Genomic DNA, 20291 nt, shown 5'->3' with positions numbered 1-20291 from the left:
GTTAAGTAAGGTGATTAATTTGTTTAGGTCCCACAGGTCATTCCTATGCCTATATCTAGATATATCAAAACATTTGCAGATGCAATTGTAAGACAAGACCAAGCAGAGCCATATCAGTTTTGCTAGATGGAGAATCTCTGCCTCCAGTAAATATCAATACATTTTGAAAAAAAGGTCCCATTCTTTTCTCCTTCAGTTGTTGCAATCACTACTAAGTGACTGCCATGACAGACAACATTTATTTCAGAACAACTCAGCATTTTGCTCGAAGTACATTTTTAATCTAACATGTCTGTTAACCATATCCCACTGAGCCTTGAGCTTCTATTTTAAAGTATCAACTGGAGAATTCAATCACTGTTGTGAAATGGTACGCAAGTACACATCTTTTTATTTAAAGTAACAATAGTTGTCAAGCTCGGAGTGACGCAAATACGATGAACACAAACCAACAAATACACAAAAGCAACTTTGAATATATGAGCTAAAGGCTTGAGCTGAGAAGGTTTTAATGTGCATGAAAACACAGGTGAGTGTTTTGCCTGCCTGATGATGAACTTCTCCCAGAACAATAAAGACTTAACATGACAAATGTATCGAGTATTTGCAGTAGTCATAAGAGTAATGTTATTGTTTGAGTGTCCTCTGCTGGAGAGCACATGGCATAGCAATAAAGCCACCAGCATATATTGGATGGATTTTGCTTAGGAAACAACATCACTAGAAAATTCAGATTATCTCTTACGTTTCATAGTCACTTAACTAAAAAAATTAGTTTTCAATAAATGCTACAACTCTGAGATTTTTGAAAACAATTATTTCCTTTATGACAACCTATTTGTAGTTTTCAGTAGGCATAAAATTTTCAGCTGAGCTAAGATAAAATGCTTCTTGGAAAAATACTGGTTTTGTCAATTTTGCAATGGAAAATTGATGCAATGATTCATTTAGATAAGGTGGAAACGTTTTGTTTAAAGGCTTTGGTTTTATTGTGAATTCTGACTGAATTTGATGAAATCAGAACACTGCTGTTAGCCTTGAGCTTGTCATTCCCGTGGCAGTCTACCGCATAGATCTGCGTACAGGATCAGCGTCACATTTTGTGGGCCTTTGGCATGTGGCTCTTCTGCCAGCAGTCATCTTTGACCCCATTAAAAATTGCAGACTGGCTCTATGGAAATGCCAAGGGAGGTTTTCCTCTATCTGTTGAGAATTTGGTTGGGTTCCTGTAACTTGTACTGTCTGTTATGGGTAACCAGGTACACATAAGGCACTTTCATACTTGTATGTTAGTTTTTCTGTTTGTTGATCACAGGTTTGCTATTAGTTTTACTTTCTGAATGGTGTTATTGTTTATTATTTAGTTATAGCATTGTGAAAGTTTTTTCTAAAAGAAGCTGTCCTGATTCATGTGACACTGGTCTAAATGGCTTTCTAAATACATGATTCATTCTCTGCATCAGAAGAACCTGGCAAACGTTCTTTGATCTTGCAATTATCTTCTTTATTCATAGGAGCATCTTCTCTTCCTCCATTCTCTATAGGCCTGGAGTTCTTATTTTGAAAGTGTTTCTTTATCAATATAAAAAAAAGGATTGCAATCAAGTAGGAAGGACCTCTTAACACTGCTGATAAACCAAGGTAGACATACCTGTGGGATAGAGCATAGAAGATAGTGCCAAGCATTGAAGTTTTCAAAGACACTGAAGAAAATCACTGTGATGTCTTTTAAGGATCACATATATACCAAAACCACATAGTAGCTTAGGGGAAAACATTAAAACTCATTCTTTGTGAAAGGTACCACAAACTGGACATTTTTGCTTGCAAAAACTTCTGTTAAAGAATTGATAATATTCTTTTTGCTTATGAAGTTAGTCGCAAAACGAAACTTCCATCATCTTCCCTTTGTTTCTAAAGATTTTTTGATTACTTTAAGGCTTTAGACTTTTTAAGGCTAGAAATATATTGAGATCACCAGAGTGGGCTATTTTATATAAAAATAAAACACACATCAGAAGTGTCCAAGGTTTGGGTGAAATAGAAAAATCTCTGGAATATTCTTCCTGGAGACCAATATTGTTTGTGTTTAACCAATACTTTACCAGCTGCTCAGTATGATTTTCTTTCATTTATTTTTCTCTCAAATGTGGCCAATGCACAAAAATAACAGTCTTGCCAGTACAAACAAACTAACTGCAAATAAGGTAAATTTGGGTACCTTTTGATGGTACCTCTTGGGTACCTCTTGATGGTAAATCATACAATTCTCGGTCTTTTAAATTGACACAAAGGATATCAAAAATACATATTTAATTCCAGAATGTCTGTCGTTATTAAACCATTTTTGCATGACATAAAAACTGACTGAAAAACTAAGAGTTTAAGATGTGATCTTAAGATTTCTCACTTTCAGGAATTCTGGACTGACCTAAATCTGAGTCCAGAGTTAGTATCTGACCATAATTTTTGATCAGTGACCTCACATGCTACAGTATAACAGAACAAAGCATGTCTATCTGTAGAGAGGAAATGCATGAGGCTTTTTGTGCCCTAATTTGCCTTACCTGTATGCATTGGAGTCATATAGCCTGCAAGCCCCTCGCTGCCCACAGCTTGTGCTTCCCCATTTCAAGCATGTCTTGTCAATCAGTGCACCAAAATAAACTGGCGCTGGAATCCCAGCTGCAAGGAAACAAGCAAAAATGTCACAAGTTATGACAGGAAAGGACATCTTTTTAGAAATCAGCTTTATATTTTCTTAGTGGCAAGTTACATGCTGCAATAGTGGCAATAGATGGATTGGACTGTGGGGATTTTTTCCTTTCCTTTATCAGAGTAACTGTAAGCTGGGACATCCTCTCTGTGCTGTGGGGATCGTCAGTCCCCAGGAAACGTGGTCTGATGGGTTTGGCCAGGCTCATAGTCATGCACATTGGTTTCTCAAGCATGGCTCTGAGAGCCACTGCTGGCTTCCAGTGCATGCTAAGATCCTGCAAGGAAGAGCTGGACTGGTTGTGTATTCGGAGCACTGAATGGATGCATAGTTCCTTCTTCTATGCATAGCCTAAATTATCCATGCTGACTTCACATCTACCTGATAGCAGCTGATCATTCTGTCTGCCTGAAGTATACATGTATAAATGAAGCACCAAGTATACATGATGAGGAGAAAATGAATATGCTTGTCAAAAATCTCTATGAGGGTAGAGCAACTTCAGTTGCATCCTTAGTGAGACTTGGCCAGATATGAACTTATGCGTTACTGCAAAACATGGCAGACATGGGACAAAATCCTGGCCTTGCTGAGGTAAAGGCAAGTATTAACTTCAGAGGAATCCAGGTTTCAGTGTGTACAGGACCATGTTTCACATTAGCTTTGTTCCTACAGGAACATCCTGCATTCTTATATAGGAAATAATTTATTTTGTAAAAACAGGTATACTCTCAGCCTGTTCTACCCAAGGGCTCTTGTGAGAGTCTGAACTAAGTAATCTACCTATAAAGGCCTGTGTATTACGACCATCAGTGCTGTAGTCAGGGTATGATGGGACAAATGCTCATTTTGAAGGTTCCTTAGAGAAGGAAGACAGAAGCACATCAGATTTGATCCCTGAGTCACTGAAGAGAAATGCCAGCTTTTGTGAATCAGTGACAGTGGCTCTACCGTTTCTTGCCATGGAAGGAGCATGCTGACTCAATGTGCTGAAGCAGAAGTCTATAGAAAGGGGGCAGTTCTTTTTCCATAATGCTTTTTTCTATTTCCCATGGCCAAAAGAGCTCCAAGAATCCTATTGGCATTGCTTGTCCTGAGAGCTAGGGCAGAAATTCTGCCCCTCCATTGTGTGATGAGAAAAATAGAAGAGGACTAAGTGTGGATACACCTTCCTATCTCAAAATGTCCCATCACAATCCTGAGTAGAGACTACAGCCCTAACCTACTCTGATTGTAGACATTTGTAAGCTGCTGTTGATTTTTTAGGCTTCATAGCAAACCCATGTGGCTTGACTCTTCACACACATTTCTCTACATTTCTGAAATGCAGGTATTCCTATTCCATTGACAAAAAGAACAAAAGAAAACAGAAAGGTGTTTTAATCAGGCATCTTAATCGACCATCTCATTAGCAACTCTCAAATAAAAAAGGAAAAAAAAAGAGCATTGCAGTATGCTTAAAGGGAATTGTGATCTAAGCTGTTTTCTACCAGGAAAGTGAAGTTTCAACATGGAGAAAACACTCTGCTATGAGAAGAGTTGTATTAGTGTTGAATGAAGTCCTACTAGAGCACATCTTTTCGATCTTACTTGCAGCATTGTGTCTCAGTGAGTCATTTGTTGAATCACAAGTTTGAAACCTTATAGCGTTGTTTAGAAATTCAAGATAATACTTTAATTTTGCTTGGAAACTTTTCCCATTTTGGAACACCAGGCTCCCAAACTGCAACACCATTTAATCAGCAGGTCAAAGATTTTCAAATTTGTGTTAGCTGGCTTCCCAATGAACTCTTGACTGAATATTGGACCTTCAGGAAACAGGATCTTCAGGAGCAGCCCAGGATCTAACAGCTATTTCAAGGATACATCTGGTTTACAAATGGTGGTTGCATTGGTGTCATTTAAAGCCATACAAGCAAGCATCTTAGTTATTCAGAATGATTTCTCTTACCTAGCATTCTCATTATGAGTGTGTATAGACCAACTGCAAGAGATTTCAACTCTGGATGAACACATCTGAAAGAAAGAGGGATAAGTATGAGGTATTTGCCTATCTAGTGCTTAGACATGTCTATTAAACTGCCATTAATTATCCTGAATTGAATACTCTTAATGACAGAAAGCCAAACTTTGGAAGGAGAGTGCTTCCTACGTCTGCTGAAAATACGTTAAGTGGTATGAACAAGGTGAATTAATCTATTGTTTACCATCTCGTAGCTCCTGGGAAGTCCATTCACTAAGCATAATTAAAGAAGTGAAATTTTAAAGTCATAATCACCGTCTATCCTAGTCTTATTGAAATGGGCTCTCCAACTGCCTTAACTCCCTGGCATACATTTTCCTCACTTGATGGAAGATACCTTACTCACTTCATAGGAAATATCACAGCGCCCTAAGACAAAAATGTTGCAAGTAGCTGCATTAGTGCAGCATCTTTTTATTCTCGAATGACATTCCTCTGTACACCACGACATCTTGAACTATGTAAAGCCATCTGGCAATATGCCCATCTGTTTCATGTGGAACCACACTCTAAGCGTCAGAAACAGGCTCTGATCTTGAATCCATTATATATCCAGCCTCTGCCATCTCCTTACAAATATTAACATGGTCTACACTCAGAAATATATGTCATAGATATGAGGAAGGGAGGGGAGTTAGCATTCTGTTTTCCATGTTCATTTAGGATGACTAATGCTCTTAGGACTCTCATTAAATTTGCCACTAATGAATTTTTCTGTGGATTAAGCTTTCTCTTCAGTTGACTGAAAAGTATATGCTAATTTGCATACATGGTTCCAAACCACATCCTGGTACACTTGCACCTGTGTACCTCAACAGACATGAGCATAAGAGCCTCAGACTGAGCCCTCAGATGTCCTGAATTTCCAGACATCTGATAAGCACAAGCTGTTAGGGCAACCCCACATCCAGAAATCCTGACAAAGTCATAGCATTTTCAAAATCCATACAGCCAAAATATCCGAGCAGAGAAAGAGGACCTGGAAAACCTGGGCATATAACAGGCATAAGAGAAACCATTATGCAGTAGTTGGAAGCAATGCACTAGAACTGATTTACAGACAGCAGCAAAGTAAGGTTTAATGCTAACAGCTATGAACAAATCGGAAATGATAAAACTCATTAAAGAAATCATGTTATACTGCAAGAGAGTCTTTTCTCCTAAGGCAAAGAGAGAAACCTAAACACAAATTTGATGCCCTCATTGGAAAGCCTCAACCATTGGTACACAGTTAGTTTTACTTACCTGAACATAATCATGTATGCTGGGGTGCCTCCCAATGCATAACAAAAACCACTTATGACTTGTATTACTGTATAATAAATAAACCTCTTTGAACAATCCTCACTTTTTGGGCATTGTCCCAAGGTGGCAGAGTTATTTCCTGTCCATGAACTGCTGGCTTCAAGACAGCTGCAGTTTTGGAAGACCTGGAAGACACAAAGCAGATTTAGAATCATAGAATCATAGAATGGTTTGTGTTGGAAGGCACCCTTAAAGGTCATCTAGTCCAACCCCCCTGCAATGAGCAGGGACATCTTCAACTAGATCAGGTTGCTCAGAGACCCATCCAACCTGACCTTGAATGTTTCCAGGGATGGGGCATCTACAGCCTCTCTGGGCAGCCTGTTCCAGTGCTTCACCACCCTCATTGTAAAAAATGTCTTCCTTATATCTAGTCTGAATCTACACTTTTTTAGTTTAAAACCATTACCCCTTGTCCTATCGCAACAGGGTCTGCTAAAACGTTTGTCCCCATCTTTCTTATAAGCCCCCTTTAAGTATTGAAAGGCTGCAATAAGGTCTCCCTGGAGCCATCTCTTCTCCAGGCTGATGAACCCCACCTCTCTCAGCCTTTCCTCATAGGAGAGGTGTTCCTTCCCTCTGATCATCTTCATGGCCTTCCTCTGGACCCGCTCCAACAGGTCCATGTCTTTCCTGTGCTGAGGGCTCCAGAGCTGGACACAGTACTCCAGGTGGGGTCTCACCAGAGTGGAGTAGAGGGGCAGAATCACCTCCCCCGACCTGCAGGCCATGCTTCACCTCTCTCGACCTGCTGGCCACGCTTGCTAAGGTATTGCTCATGCAATGCGGAATCCTGCTTTCAGACACAGGCAGAGTCTGAAGCCTTCCCAAGCATCCTGTTCCTATCTCATTTGCTTTTCTTGAGGCAATGGGCAGCAGATCCTTCTTTTCTTTCCTACAAACAGTGCTCAGAGTTAGAAGGGATGTTCCATGCCAGCATGTTTTTATCAGTGGACACAGCATCCCTTTTTGGAAGATGTTTGGAGTACCTGCATGATCTCTGAGGCTGGCCTCAGCTTTGTGTCCCTGGAGGGCAGTCGAAGGGGAAAAGCGAGGCTCAAGGAGCTGTGCCTTTTGCTGCTGGGTGACATCACCTGTTAGCTGACTTGTCTCTGTGAAAAGCACCTGGATCACAGGTCCCTCTCTGCTAACGCTGATCCACCAGAGGTACTTCACAGCTGTAAGCAGCAGCTACCTGTCAAGACGCAGCTCATGCAGAGCCCTGAGATCAGCAGTAGGTGTACTGATAGCTTAGGAGCAATAGCTTTTAACCAGGGCTTGAGGATGTGCTGAGCTAAGGGGAACTGTGAGCCACAAACCTTATCCTCTACAGAGACAGACTTGTGTGGGAGGCAGTAGTCCCACTGACATGGATGCTGTTGAGCCCTTATCCCCTGCCTCCCACCTTAAGATTTTAGCAAAGAATGTCTTTTGGAGAAGACGATTGTAGACATCAGAGAGAAACCAGCCACAAAGAAAAATCTGTTGGAGAGAAAATTCTGTCTGAGTGCAAGAGACAGCTTCAGATCATATATCTTCTGGAGTGATCATCTGACATCAGAAAACAGGGGAATGACACAGTCCAATGAAGGCTTATATCCATGGACTGGAGCTTCCTCTCTGGGACTCTATGCATTATCCCCAGCACTCTGTGCCAAGCAGAAATCAGTCAGCCAGAAAAATAAGCGGTATCCTGCCATCCCAGAGTCTCACACAGAGGAAACAAGCTGCCTCCCCTCAAATCATTCTTCATACTTAGACATTAATGATCAGTATCAGGGAAGATACTACACTATCTTAGTGTACTTCAACTGCTGGCTGAAAGCCCCAGGGCAGTCAGAATGAGGTTTATGAAAGGCAAGCCATGGACAACCTTCAGACAACATGTAACCAGTTTGAATTGTTTGTTTCGCCCTCTTGTTCAATCTACAAAAGATGAAAGCTAGGATCTACAACAAGGAACTAGGGCTTTTTGCTTAATGTGCAGTACCCCGGAGAAATCTCTGTCTTCCGTGCCGTTTGTAGCCAGAAATCATGAATACTTTACTGACTGGTCCCCAGTAACTTTGGTTTCCCTTAAATGCATTATACTACTAAATCCCCGATGTTACATGGAAAATAAGTTAGTAAAAAACCTCAGAAACTGAAGCAGGGTCTTACTGTGTTCTTTCCATGTCCCTCCGAAGTTGTACACCCAGCTAGACACGCTGAAACGTATGTGAGTCCGTTGTCTCCACACACAGGATCCCACACATTGGAGGCACATTTGCAGTCAGAGTTGCACTCAGAAATTATGGAATTTTCATGGTACGGAATGGGTTTGCTTGGAAGTTAAGTTCAGACAGGGGTAAGAACTTTTAATTCAGTGCTGATGGCAATGTAGTCCCTGCTGCGTGACAGTGTTGCTGTCCTGAATCCCACCTCATATGCCCTGGACATACTTTTTCATAGCTGAGTCTCTACAGTATTGATCTCTTCGCTTGAGATTCCATCCTACTTGCACTGTTATTAAAGTGATTACTAGATTATAAAGAATTTTAAAACAAAAATGTTGCTACTGATTTTAGCTGGTGGGTGTAGACAGAAAAGAAAAAGGAAGAGCTGAAAGGCTTTGAGAGGCCAGCTAGGCTATCCTGTAATTGTATGTAGAGCTAGCAACAGTTAACACAGCCTTATCACTTATATCTTTACCTGTTGGTAAAAACGCACCAATTATAGAAACTAGATTTCCTGGTCTCCATAATTAAAATTTAAAATACTCCTCTCCTAAAGCCTTTTCAGCTGTGAACAAGTATGGCTTCATAAATGAACTGTAGTGACAAATTATTGAACTGTGGGTAAGCCTTCAGGGAGATGCAAACAGGTTCACACTAGCCATGAGGTACTCTGAGCAGGCTGGACATGAGGCAGTGACAATCCATGTGCCAGTGTGTCACTGGGCCCCTCGGACAGCCATATCCTAGCATGCATCCCCTGTACTGGTAGCTTTACTCAATCCAAGAAAAAATAGCAGCCTGTAACTTTTAAACCCTGGTTCTCTCTTGAGAGGAGAGAGCATCTTCAGTAGGCATAAAAGCTTTGTTTTGGTTTACAGTAGGCTGAGAGTCTAGCATGTTGCAGTCTTTCCAGCTCTGTGTAGGATATGCTACCAATGCTCTCTGTTACATATGCTTCACCCTTTTACTGAATACACTTCGCTAGAAAATTGCTTCTGGGGTAGAGATAGCACTGTATGAAACAGCAATACCACCCCACACGGCCAAACAACCTACATCGGTAATGATGCAATTTTGCTAATGTATTTCTAATTAATGTTTAACCAGTGTTGTGCTTTGCAAGGCTGACACTCTGCTGACCAACCAAACTATCACAATGACAAGTGCTAGCATTCGCTTTCTCTTAAGCATTGCAAAAGCATGTTTCTCTTTTAGCCTTGATGTCAGAGTACATTTTTGGAACTATTGCTGCCATGGAGAAAAACATAATCTTCTTCCTTTTATACTCACCCTTCATAGGACACTGTCATTCCTGCTACCACATGGTTCTCACAGCCAACAAAAAAGTGTAAGAGAGTGATGACGTAGGCCAAAAATGACATAGTAAATGCAAACTTGGTTGCTCCAATGATGCTCATTTTGTACTTTTTCATTATGAGCCCTCCTAGGAAAATCCCAATACCTACAGGAGGTAAGGATGTCAATCCTGAAAGAGATTATAGAAAGGGAATGTTAAAATAAAAGAGTGAACTGGGTTTAAGAGCCAAACTCTGTCCTCAGCTTGATATCCCTGGCAGCTTTTTGTTGTATTATGATGACTCTAGGTGGCTTTGTGCTCAGTCTAATCCCTGGGTTGCGTATGCTATTTTTGAAGTGCCTAACCCTCAAACCCCGTTTCCATTGCAAGGCATTAGTCAGATGTTGCAGCATTTAAAACTCCCACACCACATTCATCGCATATTTGGGGTGCCCTTGCTATAATATAATTAATGTAATATAATAATTATTTATTCTGGTCCCATAGACACCAAAACTGTAGTTTGTATGCTGCCTTTATATAATTTAAGTTCAGGAGAGATCGCCATTTACATCAGCCTGTTTTGCAAGGAATTCAGTCCCAGAAAAAGCATGCCAGAACTTCTCCCTGTGCACTGCTTATAGCAGAAGCAGTCATTGCACAGTGTAACTCACCTATTAGAAAGTTAGATTTAGATGTAGATTGTCCATACTGCTGTTCCATGTACTTTGGTTTGTAAGTCAAGAAACCAATAAAGCTACTGAACTGTAACAGTGAGCAACACAAAAATGTAAAGTACATTCGATTACTCAATACTTTTTTCAGGGAGGTATAGAAATCTGAAAGAAAGGGATATATGAGTTGGCTTTGAAAGATGCATGGCATAATTACTGGTGAGTAATCTACGAAACTTAGGGCAAAATCCTTCTCTCAGCTGTCCATGTGCAAGTCGTACTGATCTTCATTTGCATGTGAGTATCTGAAAGCAAAATCAGGTTCTTGAAAAACACCGGAGACTGAGATACAGGAAGAGAATCCTAAAAGAAGACAGAAGTATGGGTTAAGGCCTGGGTGCTCTAGTGAGATCTGCACATGAAGCCTGAAGGGCTCCACACAGCAAAGACTTCTTTCAGCTCACATGAGTATCATCACAGGTTCAAGGCTAAGTGAGAGGTGCTTTTGTGGAGATGCCCAATGTCTTCCATTTGGATCTGAACAAAGACAGGAGAATTTGACTAATGATGCAAAGCCATCTCTTCCCCACACCTTTCCACCCCTTTCTTAGCCTAACAACTGCACAACCAGAGCTGATACTCAAGCCTGCTGTATTTTCCTCAGGCAGCAATGTGCTTCAGAGTCTCCATGAGCTCTGTGATCATCAGATAAATAATTTGGCTTTCCATATTGAGAAAGGAACCTTCTAATATTTTCTTTAGGTCCTGAAACAGAAACAATTTTTCCACTGTTCAAATTTCTTCTAGCACAAAATTTTAGAGGTTGGTGCCACTCAGGCGATGATGCATTGCAGGTGATGCATGCAGAACCTCACAGTCTTGAGGAAGCTCTTTGACTTCTAATAGTCTTTAGTGGACCCCTCCTTTCCTGGGGATAGCTAACTGGTTTAGACTGAAGTGCAAGGGAAGCAAAATATTCTGCAGAACTATTACATTCCCGCTGTATATTGTGCCTATTGCTTTTCACATTGATACGACTTGCAAAACACTTGCCTTTCAGTATTACTGTCCACTTCCTTGGCTTAGGTTTTGCAGGAGGAATTGTCTTCCTCGTGGCGCCCATGTTTTCCAAGAGACCATATGAAGTTTTGTCATTATTGACTTCCTTTGGCTTTTTCAGACTCTTCGGCAGGAAGCAAAATGGAATAGCAGCTAGGAAACTGATTACCCCACCTATTAAAAAACCAAGCCACCATGCACCCACCCAGCGGGAATCCTGTGGGGTGATAGTGATGCTTCCTAGAATTGAGGGAAACAGATACAAGTTACCTAAATGAAGAAGTTGAACCTTCCCACCCTTTATCTGCTAAAATAACTACATTTTACAATGTCTGACTTTCAGTGGTAACAATAATAATCTAATGAGAGACAGTTCATGCAAGTGAAGGCATCAGGAATCGTACCCTGAATGGTGTTATGTTTCATCTGCCTTTCTTCATGATATACTGACTGCCATTTTGTGGCATACATGGCAACACAGAGGTCCTTATCCAATACATAGGAAACCAAAACGGGTGGCAGACAGGCCCCAAGCGTGGGGTCCTTTTTGGCCTGATGATACATTTCTACCAAGACCATCCTCTGCAAAACTGAATTGTGTCGGTTGCTAATAAGCATATGGGCCTTCTCTGTGGCATCGGCGAGATTAGCCATGACTTTAAACTTTGTATTGCAATGAAGACGAGAGTAGTTGGTTGTATTTTTATGATTGTTACATGCTGGCATGTTTGGTGGTGGACCAACAATATAAGACTTTTCACTGTGTGAACAGAATTGGCTCACTCTCCTTATGCTTAAGCAAAATCAAACATTGGCTTAACAAAGGGCAAAGACAAAATAGTTCATCTATCTAATTACAGGATCCTGAAGATCTGAAAACTTCTCTGTCCTGCTAGGGAAACAGGATCACCCACTGCTGCTGCTACACTGGGCCTTTTCCTGAAAAAGCCATCACCAGTCCACACTGCCTGACTTCCCATCAGGCTGGTCTGGCGGGTGGGGAGGTGGGCTGGCCAGGGAACACGCCTCAGAGATGGCTCCTGCCTCTTCCAGTGAAAGGGAACAGGATGCAGGGCCATGGCCACCACTTACAGGGACTGCTCTGCTCCCTCCGGCATTTTGCAGATGTGGTTACATACATGTGTTTTCTTTTCATCTGAATAAGCAATGGCTGGCAAAAAGTGTATAAAGTATTGCAAACATTACATGAATTGTAAATAATGTAAAATGCTCAGCTGAAAGGGCAGATAATCCACCAAAACTGTAAAACTGTTATGCTAGCAGAATCCTTTCATTAAGATCCCAGTTTAGTAAAACATCTTGGGTCTGTGAGAGTTCTTGGTACTGATTTTTAAGGTTAAACAGGTATTTTAATCCTTTAATCCTAAAACAGAATTCTAAAATACGTTCCCTGTCTAATTCTGCCTTTACCTTAAAAGCTTCCAGTAATTTAATAAAATTGTAATAAGGTCTATAATAAAATTAATGAAATCAATATAAATTAAAGATATATACAAATTAATATGATTAATATAATAAAAACTTATGCAAATGTGTAGAGGAACCTGTTACCAACAGGTATTAGCTTACTTTCACTTTACCTCCATTTTGCTTACCTAAATCCACAAATCCAATATCCACATACAGTTTTGCACATAAAGATCCCAACAGGAAACCAAACATTGGGCCCAACATGGCTATTGTGTGCAAACATGCTGAAAATATAATGAAGCAGATGCTAGTACATTTTAATGGCTGAATGTTTTCTTCTGCAGAAGATGTTCAACCTCTTACACTATGAATCTCTGAGTTTACTTCATGCTGAGATTACCTACATACACAGGAACATCCTCTTCTTTAGCAAAATCATCAAGATAAGAGATGCCCAATGGTGTTATTGGTGTCTCACCAATTCCACGTAACATGTTTCCCAGTAAGATATATATCCACATATATGATGATGGTTCCTTCTCACAGCCTGCAGATAATGAGAGTTTACATCTTTGTAATAGAATAGTTGAATGTCAAACAGTGACAAATCACAGGAAATTCAGCACATGAAGTGATATAGTTTAGTATTTAAGGTATTGACAGCATTATCCTTATGGAAGATTAATGAAAGGCCATCAACCTCATTATACCTTTCAATAATCTTTTAATTACACTTTCCTCCACCTCTATTGTATTTGGTTTCTAGAAGTACAGATAAGTATAATCTATCAGAAAAAAGGCCCATGGAAAAAAAATGGCAGATTGATATTATCATAAATATATTATCTGGCATATAATTTATATCTTTAACTTGAGAAGTTTGAGATGGTTTCTGGGGCACAGCTTGCTTCTTTCTCTACCTATGTCACATGCAAAGCAACATGTAAAACAGCTGTATTCCGTATAGTAAAGAAAATCATAGAAATCTCCATTTATTTCTAGTTAACTCTGTGCAGTTTCATGTCCTCTTCCACCTCCCTAACTCCAGGCCCTGGGTAATTGAGTCCCTTCAGAAATTTCTTTGCACACAGTCTCAGCATCCCCTTCAGTGTTAGGGAGATTTTACTGTAATTTGGAAGTGTGAACATAGGAAACTGGGGATCTGGATCACAGTAATCTGTGTTTGCTGGATGTTTCTTCTACAAATGAAATGCACAAAGTGCATTTAAGTGTTGGTAATGTTCCCGGACAGGTAGAGACTGAAGTTAGAAATCTAACTGAGCATCTTGCATGGAGCAATGGCTTACTCTACTTGCAACCAAGGATAAAACTAGCTCCTCTATTTGTACTTACATTTACAGTTCCTTACCTGATCGGGAGACTTGCAACAAGGTTTTGTTCGCATCTTGATGTAGGGAACAGGGATTTATGCTTGAAGTTAAGTTGTCTGAAGAAGCTGTATGTGATGCTGTCTCATACTTATAACTAAAAACACACAATTAGTAGGTTTAGAAGCAGTGTTCACTAGGGAAATACTAGTGTAGTAGGGCAGGAATCACTTGACTGCTGTTTCCCTAAAGAGAAAGGTATCTTTGTTTAAATGTCAATCCAAAAATCAAATCCTACTAAAGGAGCAAAAAAGAAGATTATTTAAGCACATTTGGGAAAACCAAATGAACCAATAGAAGTTAGAATCCAAAATGAACAAATAAAAGTTAGAATCATCTGTCTAGAAGACATAACATTTTAAGCTGTAAAATTCAAAAGGGCTTTTGAAAGTAATTCAGGTAGGATTGAACTGTTGGTATCAAAATTTAGGGTCAGGTCCAAGCGAGCTCCTTATGCTGACCCCACAGTCAAGGAGAAAAAGAAGAACATCATGAGTATGAGTCCCCCTTTTCATCGTAGATAAGTATTTTGGGGTTGGGGGAGGAGAGGAGTGAGGAAGGGAGAAGTCATCCTCAGGAAGTACCTGTTTGCCTGATAATTGGCATTAGCTTTAGAAAGAGCTGTTGTATAGCAGCAGGTGAATAAAGTTAGTGGCTAAAAGGCACCCTTTAGCTGTATTTACAGGGAGCAGAGCAATGCTGTGGGGCAGCGGCTGAGCAGCTCAGGTGCTGGAAGCTGTTCGGCTGCTTTAGCCTAATCCTGTTCCCAGATATGAGCCCTGCCGAGGTGCAAAGTACAATTAGCTTAAGCAGAACAACATGGTAAAGCACACATTCTGCTTCTAGGAACTGGGCTGTCTCTATTAGGCCAGGCAGTCATATTTTTCAGGTTGAAACAAAGAATATTCATCAGAAGAAACAGTGCAGAACAGTTCCGCTATAAAAATTCAGGCACAGGTACATGAGAAACTGTATGAGTTTCCCAGTGCAGATGAGCAAGATACATAGTTTGGCTTAAGCAGTGGAAAATACAAGTCTGATGCTAGTGCAAGATCCACTATCATGATAAAAAAAGTATTCCTTAGTTTTCTTTTTACAGTAGTATACCTAAAACTATTCTAATACATTTAAGAGAGCAACAGAAATATATCTTAGTCTATGCTATCACTGTATCAAAGCTATGGCTAGAAACATTATTGCATATAAGCAACATGCAGTAAATCTCTGAGCCTGGAGAAGATGAATAAAAATTAGCTTAACCAGCCATGGAAAATCAGTTTAACCAGCCGTGTGCATTTGGAACAGGAAAAACCCTGGTACCAGTTCTACCAGCACTGATCCATCTGCAGGCTCTGCATGAAGCTGAGAGGCTGCTTTGTGTGAGGAGCAGCTGTTCGCCACAGGAGAGCAAAATATGCCATCTTACACAACAAGGCTCTGGTTTCCTCTTTCAAGGAGTGGATTTCTTCTAATGAGCACCTTTGTAGGTTGGTTTCTTCAATGAGTGAGCTCTGAGTCCCTGATTTTACAAGAGAGTTACCTGTTACTAGAAATAAAATCATATTTCAGGTAGAGATGTCACTCAATATGAAGTTACCTGCTCAGAGCTTTGAGGTCCTGTTCAAAACAACAGAAACTTATTCTGGAAATCATATAGGTGGATTCTACATCCCTTGTCATTTTACTGTGGTTCATAATGGTTTGACTTTCCTGTCTACATGATCCTGACATCTCTATTAGCAACCAGTGATGCCACATTCTTAGGTTAATGCTGATTTTCCCAATAAGGTGGTCTTACAGTTAACCATTCAGGAAGAGTATATAATTCAATGAAGCAATAGCACCAGCATAGTAGCATGGTTGAAGATTTTCAAAGAACAATATATTTTGTTTGAAACTTGAATTTTCATAAGATTTTCATAGGTGTTTCCTCCCCCCCAAAAAAAATTCTAATGATTTTGTAAAATCATTTCCTTCTCTTTCTCTTTTCTGAACAAGTCTGACTGAAATTTAAAGCATTTTGATTTTCCTTTTTTTTTTTGAGAAGTCGAACTTTTACTTCAGAAGAACCGTATTTTTACAACCAGATAAAATGAACAATGATGTGTGCGTCAAACATGATTCATTGCATATCAAGGTGAGCCTCTATAGGCCTTTGGAAATCTAAGACTTTATATACACCAAGTTTCATTCAAAAACCAGAAAGCAGTATCCAGTTCCAAAGTTAGGTTACCCAAATTAATCTTGATTGGTACTTACTATCCCATGAAGAAATGAGGCATTGCTGTTAAAAGACTTCCCAAAGCCATAGTAAAGCATCCAACAGCTATTACTTTGGGCCTATGAAGTTTAGCTCCAAAGTAGCTTACAAATGCAATCACCAGCAAGTTACCTGGAAGGTAATGAACCAAAATTAATGCCAGATGCTGTTCCTCATATTTCTCTGAACAGTTTTCTGCATGTTACTGAATATGAATTACCCATCTCAAAGCTCCCATCGATGAAACCAACAGTAGAGGACGTCAGGTCAAACCTTCGTTCAATCTGAGTGATAGAGCTTTTCATAATTGTACCAGACAACGCTTTACTCAAGTAGCTGAATGATAAAGCAGCGAGAAATGCCTGAGGAAAGATTAAGACAGAAAATGGGAGGTAGAGGCAGGGAAACTGGTCACAGAGAGATAAAAGATCTTTAAAACTGTGTGGAACAATCACCGTCATGGCATACGTTTGTTACTCAAATTGCAGTGATGGCGTTGTGTGTGAATTTTCACGTACCCTAATGCTACGGAGCACCAGGGAGGTCTCTCAGCAATATCTGCTCCTACTCTGGTTGTCCCTGCTGGAGAGGGCTGGTGCTAGGTGCTGCACTGAGAGCAGCCACTTGCTTTAGGGTTCAGGTTTGCAATAACCATCTTAATGACCATAGAAAGCCTGACCTTCCCTGCATTGCTGGCCAGAGGTTTTCCAAAGCAGAAGTCCTATGGACTGTGGAACTTAAATTTGGCAAACAACTCACTGAGGACTATTTACCTTACTGACATTCTGAGGTTAATTTTATCAAAAAGCTGAGGCCCAGTGCTGGGCAGGCAAAATGGTGGGATTTCTAAATTTCTAGATGTTGCAGAAATGTAAAATTTGCCAGAGGTAAAATACTTCATCAAGACAGATTTACTGACACTAGTCCAAGCTAAAATTAATCTTAGCCCCAATAATCTTCTGCTTGGGGCACATGTCACTTATTTTAGGCCAGTTCATAACTGGTTCTAACTCAAACATAGATAGCCATCGCATCAAAATAAAGGCTTTATGCAAGTTTTTATGATATCCCAGTATGTACAAGATGGTACAGACTGATTAAGTTCATCTCTGTCTCAAATTATATATTTTGAAATGTGTGGATTATGGCTATGTCGCCTGTATACCATATATTTCATAAGGGAAAGCTTAATATTCTTCATAATTTTATAGTTGCTTCCACCAACACACATTGTAGCTTTTGCAAATAAAGATGTATTTGATAAAAAGTTAAACTAAGTTTGTTTAAATATTATCCAACTATTTCAACACAGTCTAAAAAACAAATAGACTTATTGCTCACTGGGTAAAAGTTCCAATACAACACAACATTGGGTAAGTAAACAAAAGTAAATATAGATTTAGACTTTGCAATACTATCTACTGTAAGAAATGAAGCCCATCCTGGAAGTAAAAGCTTGAAAATAGATATGTTTACACTCTTTTTGTCAGGCATGAAGAGAAAATCTCACAAGTGCAGGCTTTGTCGTGACATGTTTTATTTTTCCTGAGCTCGACCAGCAAAAATCTGTGAGAACCACCTTTCTTGCCTTATGCCAGCAGTGCTCTCAAGAGTTTTGGATGAAATCAGAAACTGCTGATAAGCATGAAAACACAAACAAAAATGACTTGGGTATTTTGGGGTTGAAATACAATCCCGAGGTAAACCACAAAACATTTGATGAGGAGGTGAGGGAGAATAACAGTTTGTCTTTTATTATCTCCAAGGTATTGTGTCTCTTAAACTCTAATTGCCATAAAGTTAGACATAGATCCACAGTCGTGCAGCATTGCCTGCATACACGATGGCAAAGTTAGTCCTGTGAGTCTCCCAGAGAGATCAGATTTTGTTTTTGCAGGTGTATATGGGTGGCAAATGTGAGTCAGATAAAATAAAAAATATAACAATCTTTGCCTCATACTTGAGCCAAACTATTTTGGATGGTTTAGAAGCTTGAGATTACCTATTCTTTTCCATTAATCTTTTATTTTACAAACCTTTTCATAGAGAAATGTGTCCTTGATTGCAACTCCACTGAGCCTATGGAATTTAACCTGAGATGAAGCTGGCTGAAGAATTAGTAAAAACATAAACCCAAACACATCACTGTCAAAAGAAATCTTGCCCTTGTAGTATTTTCAGCTCAGCCAGAAGCAATAAATACTAAGGCTTTAAGACGAAAGCAAAATTCTCATTAGTCTACTTTCTTTGTTCCATCAATTCTTCTTGTGTGCTCCTGAAAACTTGGATGCTTGTGGAAATCAGTGGACTGTTCGACCTACAGCCCTGGATTAGATAAAATTCCTGGGATACAATTTACCTCACCCTATTTTGACCCTACAAGAACAGGTGGGTGACAGCAACCTCCAGACAACAGTGTATCATAGCCACCTATTTTAGGATGCTTCAAGTCTTCCAATGGAGGTTGCTACCTCTCTCCAATGACCAAAAAGGGGATCTACCTATGAGTAACTTGAGAGTAAATATGTTAAATCAGGAATTTCATTTCCTTTAGGACAAAGACAAGATCCAACCCTCCCCTGTACCTCCAGTGTGTATCCAGTTCCAGAAAAGATAGGTGGAACAGGAATGAAGTAATCTGTCATGTCATATCTTGAACAACATTTCTTAACATATGACAACAGTAATTTCTGTTGATATTGATAAGGCACCAAACCTTCAAGCCAGTGCAACAGGAATTCTTCTTTTTGACTGGTAGATTTTTGTTTGCTTCATCATTCAAAAGCTGGGCAGGTTCTGCTTCCTGATTTGAGTCATCGACATTGTTGGATTCGGTTTCTACTGTCATTTTTTTTTCTGATTCCACTGATTTCTTTACTGAGTGATCTGAACCCAAGAGAAAAACAGTAATAAATACAAAACCACATATGCCAAAATAGAGTTGCTTAAGGACCTTTCTGATGAAAGAGTAGTTACAGGAAAATGCTGAGATGTTGAAACTGAACCTTTTCATTGGAAGGGATTTGGCTCAATGACTTGGGTATTTCAAAGTGTATATTTGTTTGAATTCTGAAATATCTTGTTTTGACATCTTTCTTTTCAAGTGAAATGGTCTTCAGTCTCCCCACTGCCCCTCACTCCCCCCCCCCCCCCTTTTTCGGTCTAGAATGACATTTAATGCTAAAAAGACAATTTCCACAAAAGAGTAAGAGACAAAGTCTCTGTCCAAAAATATACTACAAGGGTCAACAAAACATCAGTGTTGAAGCACAGGGAGTCCTAGTGAAGCTCTGAATTTGCAGGCCACATGGCTTAGGACTCAGTCATTTATTTTGTAAGATCTCTGTAGTAACAGTGAGCCATCTGACTTATTCTTTCACACTGGCCTGTTGGAAACAATTCTTAATGACAAAAGAATTGATTATTTTAGCTACCTGACCTCCTCTAAGGAGATTATATGTTTTTTCTTCGTACAGTAGTATACAGGCTATCCCTAATCCCCTTCTTTTTGCAGAGTGCTGTCTATATACCCTGATGCATGAAATCATCTGCAACTCAGGAGTTCAGCAGAACTACCTCAATTGCCCTGGGAAGAGCACACCCTGTAGCCATAGATGACAAATCTTTCCCCTCCTTTGATATAACATATTTTTTTAATTGTTGAAAGCCTTGTTTCATGATTAAGTTGAATTTGGTTTTATTGCAATGAATAGTACAATACTTCACCTTTTTCTTTTCTCAGTTTCTTAAAACTCTGTATCTGAGAGATGGGTAAGCAATTAAAAAGAATACTTCAGTGAAAAGCTGTAAGGGAAGTCTATGTATCTACTTGCAAAGTTTATTTAAAGAATGAAAACACTTGCCCGTTTGTGCAACTCCAACTACAAACAGAACAGATTTCTGAAGGAAGATCCAGATGCCA

At 39.7% G+C, this 20291-nt stretch overlaps 1 protein-coding gene across 1 annotated transcript; it reads right to left on the bottom strand.

Moving 5' to 3' along the window:
• Positions 1 to 1434: 1434 nt before the first annotated feature.
• LOC140646291 (solute carrier organic anion transporter family member 1C1-like) lies at positions 1435 to 19217 on the bottom strand. Its single transcript, XM_072849962.1, has 14 exons — positions 19086 to 19217; positions 16590 to 16731; positions 16369 to 16501; positions 14091 to 14206; positions 13122 to 13268; positions 12907 to 13005; positions 11285 to 11530; positions 10232 to 10396; positions 9551 to 9746; positions 8205 to 8367; positions 5985 to 6169; positions 4668 to 4732; positions 2568 to 2685; positions 1435 to 1651 (listed from the first exon to the last, which is right to left on the bottom strand). The coding sequence occupies exons 1-14, from the start codon at positions 19215 to 19217 to the stop codon at positions 1435 to 1437; spliced, it is 2124 nt and encodes a 707-aa protein (XP_072706063.1).
• Between the last annotated feature and the right edge of the window lie 1074 nt (positions 19218 to 20291).

Source organism: Ciconia boyciana, chromosome 1 (assembly GCF_034638445.1).
Source record: "Ciconia boyciana chromosome 1, ASM3463844v1, whole genome shotgun sequence".
Taxonomy (NCBI): domain Eukaryota; kingdom Metazoa; phylum Chordata; class Aves; order Ciconiiformes; family Ciconiidae; genus Ciconia; species Ciconia boyciana.
Note: the sequence above shows the minus strand (reverse complement) of the source record. Positions and strands in the feature narration are given on the sequence as shown.

Coding starts and splice junctions, on each gene's coding strand:
- LOC140646291 (XM_072849962.1), bottom strand. CDS start 19,217: ATGACAGTAGAAACCGAATCCAACAATGTCGATGACTCAAATCAGGAA. Junction 13,269..14,090: donor GTTGCAAGTCTCCCGATCAG/GTAAGGAACTGT, acceptor CATTATCTGCAG/GCTGTGAGAAGGAACCATCA. Junction 11,531..12,906: donor TATTGGATTTGTGGATTTAG/GTAAGCAAAATG, acceptor CCTCAATTCTAG/GAAGCATCACTATCACCCCA.